Source organism: Prionailurus viverrinus, chromosome B2 (genome assembly GCF_022837055.1).
Source record: "Prionailurus viverrinus isolate Anna chromosome B2, UM_Priviv_1.0, whole genome shotgun sequence".
Lineage (NCBI taxonomy): Eukaryota > Metazoa > Chordata > Mammalia > Carnivora > Felidae > Prionailurus > Prionailurus viverrinus.
The window spans coordinates 124,004,896-124,014,943 of record NC_062565.1 but is presented as its reverse complement, the minus strand read 5'-3'; the positions used below and the strand labels follow the sequence as shown (position 1 = coordinate 124,014,943).

The following is a 10,048-nucleotide window of genomic DNA, read 5'->3' as shown; positions in this document are numbered from 1 at the left end:
TTAAAAATTTGACGGTAGAAAAGTAGGAAAGAGAAATATAGAGCAAAGCTTATACTACCTAAAAAGATGTGAATAAATATAAAAAACATGTAAGCTCTTAACTCATAGCATTCCATGTTCTTAAAGCATGCCACCCATCCTTGAGACAGTCTCATTCAGTCTCTATGTCAAGAACACAGTAGACACTCAATAAATATTGCTGAATAAATCAAATCTATATTAGAGCCCTGTTATTGAACCACAGATACCTCTATATTACATATAGCACTATATTCATATGTATACTATGTTAGAAAAAGCAACCTTGATAGGATGTCATAAAATCATAAGTAATCAAGAGATGTAGTTTATTTTGATTTTTACCAACAGCAGTGATTATATTTTACATCAAAAGTGGCAAATTAAAAATGAAATATATCACTAACAATATAATCTACAGATCTCCCATATTTTAATCCACTTTATAACACAGAGATTACAGTTTAATGGATACTACAAGATATTCCATCACATCAATTATTTCTTAGGATTTTAAGAAATATGGCTTATGTACCAGGCTTATATGGTGAGCCAAAGTCTTTATCAGCTGCCTCAAAACTGATTCCAGGGTCAATTTTTAAAATTTGAAATCTGCATAGCATATAAAAGCATATCTATGTCATTAATAGTTCATTTATTCCCTGTTAAGTAGTTCTCAGACAATCTCCTTTGTTTCTGACTGGAGGAGTATATCTCAAGCAGGCATAGTAAGGCAAACAGGATCATATATCTTTATCGTTTCATCCCAAGCACAATCAGCCACCTAGAAGACAAAAAGGAAGTAAGAAGAAATCTTGCCATTTGCAACAACGTGGATAGAACTGGAGGGTATTATGCTAAGCGAAATAAGTCAGAGAAATCATTTGATTTCACTCATATGTGGAATCTGAGAAACGTAACAGATGATCATAAGGGAAGCGTAGGAAAAATAAGATAAAAACAGAGAGGGAGGCAAACCATAAGAGACTCTTAAATACAGAGGACAAACTGAGGGTCGATGGGGGTGAGGAAAATGGGTGATGGGCACTGAAGAGGGCACTTGTTGGGATGAGCACTGGGTGTTGTATATAAGTGATGAATCACTGGAATCTACTCCTGAAGCCAAGACTACACTGTATGTTAGCTGACTTGAGAATAAATAAAAAAAAATAAAAAAAGAAAGAAAAGAAACATAATCTACAAATGTTCCAGATAGGCAGCAAATGCGGAAGTCATTTAAAGTGGGAGTAGATTCACCCACTGGTAACCATTATTTTAAATAGGAAGGTCTATTTTCCCTTTTTCAGATACACTTCACGGATTGTTTCCAATTGATAGAAGTTGCCTGTAAGGATTTCCTGTCCCCTATGACCTTACCTGGGCCCCACCTCACCTCCGAACCAAATAATCCCCTCTGTGTCCCAAGGTAAATGTTGAAAAAACCCACTCGTAAACTGGGAACCAAAGCACCATGCTAGGTATTATGGGGATAGAAAGGAGATAAAGTATGGCTCTTGCCTTCACAGAATGGTTCACACAAGACCCAAAGTGGAAAGTCCTCTAATAGAGACTCTCAGAGGAGGAACTATCTGAATCCAAGTGGGGTGGTGTCAGAAGACTTCACAAATGCTGTGGCATTCACACTGGCCCTCTTTAGGGGCAGACACGGGAGACAAGGAAATTTAGGTCTAAAAAATCATAAAAACTGAAGGGAAGAAAGTCCATGGTGCTCAGGATCTGTGTTAAAAACCTTGTGAGTATCACAATGTATCAGAGTATAAGATTAACATACAAAATCAACCGTATTTCTATATACTAGCAGGACAGAATTGAAAAAGTCATTTGCAATAGTATCAAATAACAAAATACCACATTTAACAAAAGACGTGCAAAACAGCCACACTAAAAATGAAAACACTGCTAGAAGAAATTGAAGAAGGCCTAAATAAATGAGGAACTATGTTCATGGATTCCATATCATTAACAATTTAATTCTACCCCCCCCCCAATAATTTGTAAATAATTCATTATCTCAGGTTTTTTTAATGAAAATGGACAAGATGAATTTTAAAGCTTATGTGGATATGTAGAGGACCCAGAGGAGCCAAAAGAATCTTGAAAAAGAACAACAAAACTGTACTATTTACACTACCTGACTCAAGACTTACCATAAAATTATAGTAATCAGAACAGTGCAATATAGGTATAAGGATATACAAGTAGATCAAGGAACAGAAGAGAGTTCAGGAATAGACTCCAGACTTGGAAAATACCTTTTCAACCAATGTACCAAAACAATTCAATAGAGAAAGGAAAGTCGTTACAACTAACGGTGCTAGAACTGGATATCCATATGGGAAAAAAAAAATGAACCTCAGCCCCAACTTCACACCATAAACAAAAAATAATTTCCGGTGGGTGGGCCATACACCTAAACATAAAAGCTAAACATATAAACCTTTAAGAAGAAAACATAATATATATCATTTTATATATATATATATATATATATATATATATATATATATATATATATATCTTATATATTCTAAAACAGGCAGAATTTAATCTAAGGTAAAAAAAAATAGGGTCATGTTTTGTTTTGTTTTGTTTTAGTTGGAGGTGGATATGGGGATAGGGAGAGACTGGAAAGAGATAAAAGGGAATTTTGGAGGAAGATGTAAATGTTCTCTATTGCATTGGGATGTAGATTACAGAGTGTATCTGTCAAAACATATATCTAAGACTTGTACATTTTGATGTATATGAGTGATACCTAGAAGTAGTAAGAATAATAATGACAATAATAATAATAACTGAATGGGGATGGGACATGAGTAGTGGAATAAATAAAACAAGAATGTTGATCATCGTTATGCTGGGTAATGGAAGTTCATTATCCTATTCTGTTTACTTTTTAGGCACTTGAAATTTTTCACAAGAAAAAATGTAGACAGTGACATGAAGGATGAAGTGGCATGAGAGAGATTTTGACTAAAGGTATTTTCACTCAATTTCCCATCCTTTAATGGTTACAAAGGCTACAAGTTTCACAAGGGAACTCAAAGTCTTAGTGGACAGTCTAATCATCTGGCTGTCAACTGACTGTGTCCAAGAACCCCTCAGATTAATCTGAATATATTAACTCCTTATCACTCAATAACAGTATTTTAGATCAGAATCCCAACTATAGAGAATAGTAGAGACCTTTTAGTCAAACTTTTTAATTTTAGCATTAAATACCAGACTCTTCAACATTTGGTTGCTACCTACTTCTTTTGTTTCTTATTGCAGAGCCTACAGTCAAGTCTGGGCCTCTTGTCCTTGTGCTCTTGTCCTTTTCCCAATCCCCTCCTGAGTAACCTCTCTTCTCCCTCTCCTTCTGTCTCCTCCTTGCCTTGTTCTGCCTGGAGATGATACCTCTCTTCTGAAGAATCATTTAAGCATCACTTTCTCTGTCATCCATAGCACCTGCACTATTCAGCTGTATGTATTTATTGCTACGTGTCTTCAGCTCTTTGAGGGCATAGATCATGTCTGGGTATAACAATAGTGACTCAATAGATACTAGCTCAAATAATGTATTTTACAGATTAAGATTATAGAGATTATCGTGTTCTCATGTTCATACTAGAGTAGCAGAGCTGGAACCAGAACCTCAATCAATGGAGTCTGTCCACTATAAACAGTGCTTCATAAAAGGCAAACTGACATTTCTCATCTGTCTAATCCTGCAATTATAAGTTTTTATATCATGGGATACAAAGATCATTATATTAATTTACCCCTATCTGATCTATGTATACTTTTTCAAGTGCTAGACCTTTCCATATGTTATTTACTCAACTTACAATAACTAAAAAATGTCAAGGCCAATGAATCAGTAAATGTTCACAAATCTATAAGTTAATTGGTATATCAAAAAGACCCCAAACTGCAATGATACAGAATTATGAATAGTTGATTCAAATTAATGCAAATAATATTTCTCCATTAACTGATTAATTAGCCCCCAGCTACAAGTTTAAAAAAGCTTACAATAAAAAACAATACTGGGATGCCTGGGTGGCTGTGAGTTCAAGCCCAGCAATGGGCTCCACGCTGGGTGTGAAGCCTACTTAACATAATAATAATAATAATAATAATAATAATAATAATAATAATGTAAGAAGAAAAACACTTTACTAAACCAACAAAGAGGCTCCTGACTCTCTGAGGTAGGCAGGCACAGCAGATTTCCTGGTAAGGAAAGATGACAGTGTGGTTCCTGATGGTGGTGGGTAGGGCTCTCATTAATGACCACCACCACCTCAATGGCCTCTGGAAGCTCTGCTTCCCACTTAATTCTGTGACTGAGAGGAAACACAGGCTCTTTCTTAATGTCCCTGATTACCCATCTGAGGCCAGCCTGAAAGACATTAAAAAAAAATACTTTGCTAAAAATAAGGGTTAACAAAAAGACCGAAAGATAGAAAAGTAGAGCGAATGCCATGAAAATACACAATCTGCTTTACAGGAAGAGACTGACTCATTCTTTAGCCGGTCACACAAAGTGAGGAATCTTTCCTAGCTCCTATCCTGCTTTTTCACGACAAAAGCCATCTTTCCCTCCCGTCTCCAGGAAGGCACTCTTGGCTATGATGACTCCTTCAAGGCCACACCCGGGATACAGAATGAGAAGAAGACGATAATAGGGTATCTCCTTTCTCATCTACTAAAGATCCTCTTTCTCAGTTTCAGTCTCCGATAAGAGGACTCACTTCCTCGCCCATTACCTTGCTGTCAGGAAAACTGAAAGCCGGCCATCAGCAAAAAGATTGCTAGGTGTTGTTTTGGGGAAATGCTGGCATTGTCCTAGGGCCCCACAGGATTCCTGATTCTATAGGGGTCTATGCCTTTCACTGTCTTTGACTGGATTATTTTACAGCTCTGAAAGTCATAGAAAACTGATAGTAATCAAATGATTCTCATCCATTAAAGTTGCAAGTGAATGTTGTCCTGTGGACCTGCAACTGATGCTTCTTCTTCCTACCCCCCAGAGTGAATTCCAACCATTACACTTTATTGCCCTGTGGATATCGACCAGTTTTGCACCTATTAGTAGGTGCATCTCAGCATTCAGTGATTGTCTATATATGTCTGTTCTTTGGTTCTTCTGAGCTAGTTGTAAAATCTATCATGAGTTGCATAAATCTTTAACCCATGTTCATAATACATCTGTGTGAGAGTCATGATCGCTGTTTTGAAATTATTCTTTAACATGGCCACAGACAGGAATATAGCTTATTTGCCTCGACAGGGTAACCATTATTTATTTCTATAGAACGTAACGACCCTTGCTTTCTCACAGGAGATAACACGGTAACAGAAAAGCCATTTCATTAAAAGAACAAACAGGAAATGAAAGAATAGGCAGATAATTATGCTAGAAAACAAAGCTAAGAATAATTGCTAAAATTGGGCATGAAATTGAGCTCTACATCTCCTGGCAGCAAAGGCAGAAAAAAAAAAAAAAAGCAAACGATAATGTAAGATATGCAAATATCATGATCATTTTATGAGTTCATTGGAAGAGATAAAATTTTTCCTACCACTTGACTGGCTATAAGAGAAATATATAACATGCTCCCATCACAAAAGTCATTCAGTGCCGAAAGAGTGGTTTTACAAAACATACAAAGTCATTCTTCATATGGCTGTTTTTTCAAACATCTAACCCTGAAATAAGCCAAAAGCATTCTATTCAACTGTCGTTTTCTGGAAGTCTTTCTTTAGGGCAGTGGTTCTCAAGCTTTAGTGTGCTAAAGCACACTAAATCACCTGGGAGACTTGTGAAAACACAGAGGGCTGGTCCCTATCCTCAAAGCACTGGTTCTCAAAGTGTGGTACTGGGGGTCAGCTTCATTGGTATCACCCAGGGCTGATGTACAGCCTGGGATTTCCAAATCAAGCTCACAGAGGGAATTCAGAGAGTCTGTAAATGCAACATTTTGTGTGTATATATATTTTGGTGGGAGGGTAGAAAGAATCAATCATTTTCTTCAGATTCTCAAAAGAAGTTAATCCAGAGCATTCCCCAGCTGAGTATTATAATCACCTAGGGAACATTCTAAAATGCAGCCAGAATGGAGAACCCTAGATAGAGAATGCCTGATGTATATCAATTTTCTTAACTGGGCTTTTGTCAAGTGCAGGAATTTTTTTGCTGCTGATTAAAAAAAAATCCCAAATTTTGTAGGATTCAAATATTCTTCTTCTTCTTCTTTTTTTTTTTTTTAGTTTATTTATTTTGAGAGAGAGAGACAGACAGCATGAGTGAGCGAGCAGGGGAGGGGCAGAGAGAGAGGGAAAGAGAGAGAATCCCAAGCAGGCTCCACACTGTCAACCTAGAGCCTGATTCAGGGTTCAAACCCATGAACCATGAGATCATGACCTGCGCCGAAATCAAGAGTTAGATGCTTAACTGAGCGAGCCATCCAGGCGCCCCAGATTCAAATATTCTTGAGGGAGAATTCTCTTCCTTTCTTGAGAAAGAAAAAGTTCATCTGCCACTAATATAATGGAAAACATCTTGTGCCATGTTTTCACATTTATTTAAAATTAAAGGTTCAAATCTGGTAGGTTGATATGTGGTAGGAAGATAGCGAATTGGGAGGAGAACTAAGGAAAAAGAAACACGACTAAACTATCTTTGAAGAAAAACACCAGCCCTCCCTGAAGCATTCCTACACCCAGAGTTTATGTAGCTTCGTGATCCTGTTCTGCATGAGCCAGATTCCAGAATTTCTACTTAAAAACATGAGAAAATTGTATTAATCATATAAGCTATGGTTAAAACCAATATTTTTATTTATTTTATTTGATATTTGCACTCTGTTGAGGTTTTTTTTTTTTTAAAGCTTATTTATTTTGAGAGAGAGAGAATGTGTGAGTGAGGAGGGCACAGACAGGGAGAGAGACAATCCTAAGCAGGTTCCATGTCCAGTGCAGAACCTCAAGCCGGGCTTGATCCCATGAACCCTGAGATCATGACCTGAGTCGAAACCAAGAGTGGGACACTTAACCAACTGAGCCACCCAGACACCCCATCCTGTTGAGTTCTAAATGGACTGAAGTGGTTTAGAGATTAATGCACAAGACAAAATAAAATACAGATTTAGCGGGGAAAAGTCTGTTATAAAAGGGACAAATAGAGCAAAAGCTTTCAGGCATTAGAGCTGAACACATTACAACACTTGTACAATAAATCAGGCCCTGTTGCTTTATGATGACCAGGAAGAAAATGAAAGCGTGCTGGGTAATACAGTTTCTGTTTTCTAACAACATTCACATATGGATGTAAACATTTTTGTGTAATTAAATCTGAGTAGGGTTTTCTGTGTAATTAAACCTGAAGAGGGTTTTCTTTTTTTAGAGTCAGCAATTATCTATCTTGACCAAATCTGTATTCCTTACGTTTTATATATGGTAAAACTAGTAAATCCTGTTGAATGAATGAATGAATGAATGAATGCAGGTTTGAGCACTGGTTTTCCTCCTCCAAGGACTTTCTGGGGTAGAGTCTCATTCATGGGGAGGAGCACCTAGTCAGGTATGAGGTTAGAGATCTCAGTGAAGGCAATAGGTTGTATAGGTTTTACAGGATTTTTGAGTGTCATGAATATTATTTAAAGAGACTTCACAGACAGCTTTCTTTTATGTCCCAGGAACTGTTCGTCAACTATTCCTCTGCATTACAAAGCCATAAAAAACATAATTCATATATACACACACACACACACACACACACACACACACATATATTCATTTATTTAACAAATATTTATTGAGCATGTCCTCCATCAGAAGTATGCTGAGGACACTACAGTAAACAAGATGGTCCTGATCTCTGACTCCACAGATCTGGAGTCCAGCAGAGAAATGAATAAGTAAACAGACACCGACAATGCAGCGAGATATGGGCAACGATAGAGGAATTATAGCGTCCAGGACAAGTAGGGAAGGGGTCACTATAACCAAATGTGAGGAAAGTGTATGTATTCAGGGAGAAACATCATCTAAGCTGCGGCTTCCAGGAGAAGTGTGCCTCAGACAGACAGCATTTGTTGTTGCTGTTGTTTGTGGGGGTGGGGACACACTGGAGAGAAGGGACGTATTCTAGGCAGTGGAATAAATACAAATAAATGAAGGACTAAAAGTTCTAGCTTTAAGACAGCTAAATTGCATTGTAACTTCTCAGATGAAACTCTTAATCTTTTGAGATAGGCTTTTTTCTGATTCATGTCTGACTCCCATCTAGGGTTTCATGAAGGCTGGCTGCCAAGGCCTATCTCGTTTGACCCTCTCCCCTGACGGTGAGTGTGCATGTGGACACCACGGGGTCGGAGCCTGCGGACTCAGCCCCTTCTGCCCAAGGATATTCAAGCGGAAAATTGATTCCTTAACCTGCAAGCCTCTACCGTAGTATGTGTCATCCCTAGGCTGTCTGAATTCCCTTTCATCTGACATCAAAACGCACATCTTCTCGTTAAAACTCAAAATTATAGTTATCAACGTTAGAAGAAAAGTAGTCTGTCAAAATGTTATATTTCTTTACTTAATGTGAAACTTGAAGACAGAATCTTCTTCATCATTATTTTTAAAATCTTCTATCTTCTACATAATGAATAACTAATAGGATAAAGTTCTATATAAGTTATATTTTTAGTTATTTTATTTTCACTTCTGATAGCAAAACAAGTATTTCTAAGTTTGAGGAATAAGCACACTAATTAGAAATACGAATTTCCTGCTATGTCAATTCTTTAAACCATATAATGAAGGCTTCTTTAAAAATGGAATAGAAATGTATTATCAATATAGCCTATTAATTTCTAAATACAGCTATGGCATACACATCATGACAATGTCACACACAGAATGCTTGGGAGCAACTGTATTATACAAATATTTCAGCATTTCCTATGTGCAAAGTACTGGCTAGATTCTACAGCAGGCCCAAGGATATTAAATAAACAAATCCAGTCGATAGAAAGTTTATAATAAAAATATACCACTGGTGGATCAAATAAGACCTCTTATAGAACATCCAGAATAATAATGGTTATAGAAATGCAAATTTTGGAAAAGGAAACCGTGTAATGAAAATAGCTTTAAATACATGTATAATTTAGAAAATGCATTTATAGTCCTTAATGTTATCAATTCTTTCCATTGTATTCAAATGTTTACACAGGCCACTGATAAGGTAACTTATTTCAAATGATTTAATATGGCTGTTAATATAAGAAAGAATTCCTACTGTCCCAGTAAGAGATTTAGTGTACTGACAAGTTTCCCATTTCCTATTTATACTCTTTTCTCTCATTATACTCTTTTCTCTCAATTTTGTGGACAATTGCTTTTGCCCTTGGGAAACGTGTTCAATTTATTGTAATTATCTGTATGACATATGGCCTCTTTAGTAAAAACGAACAAAAGAAACAGGCAGAAGGATATAGAGAGAATGAAAAAAAATCTCTAACGGTCAATTCTAAATTTGGAAAAGGCAGACTGGTTATTATGTTGAAGTGTATTAAATTATGAGCTAGAGAAAGAACATGTTTTACCTACTCTACCAACTTATAGTAGGAAGTGACTATAGAGAAGAACATAGTTTATCATGTTAATGATTATGGAGTTTAAGTAAAAGTAAGGAAAGAGTTGATGGAGATACTAAAACAAATTCTTTTCATTCATTCATTCACTCACTCGCTCATTCGTTCAATAGTTATTTAGTACATATACACCAAGTAGTTTGCATTAATCTACTATGTATCTCCTGGTAGAGAGTTGGCGCGCAAATATTTACTGAAGCAAAAAAGGAAAGAAGAGAAGGAAGAGAACAACTTGTTCTGGACTTTGAAAGGCAGAAATACTTTGTACCGGCAGAAGAAATATGGAGATGACAAACAACAAAATACAACTGGTAGGTAATAGAGGGATTACATAGGATAGTGGGAAATAAAATTAGAAAGCAATAGAGATTATA

At 36.6% G+C, this 10,048-nt stretch overlaps 1 protein-coding gene across 1 annotated transcript in view; it reads right to left on the bottom strand.

Moving 5' to 3' along the window:
* Nucleotides 1–315: 315 nt before the first annotated feature.
* The window catches only part of PEX7 (peroxisomal biogenesis factor 7), a 77,419-nt gene continuing 67,686 nt past the window's right edge, over nt 316–10,048 (bottom strand). Inside the window, exon 10 of the mRNA XM_047860163.1 lies at nt 316–802. Coding sequence (XP_047716119.1) covers nt 734–802 — 69 coding nt within the window. The 3' untranslated portion in view covers nt 316–733. The remainder of the gene's footprint in view (nt 803–10,048) is intronic.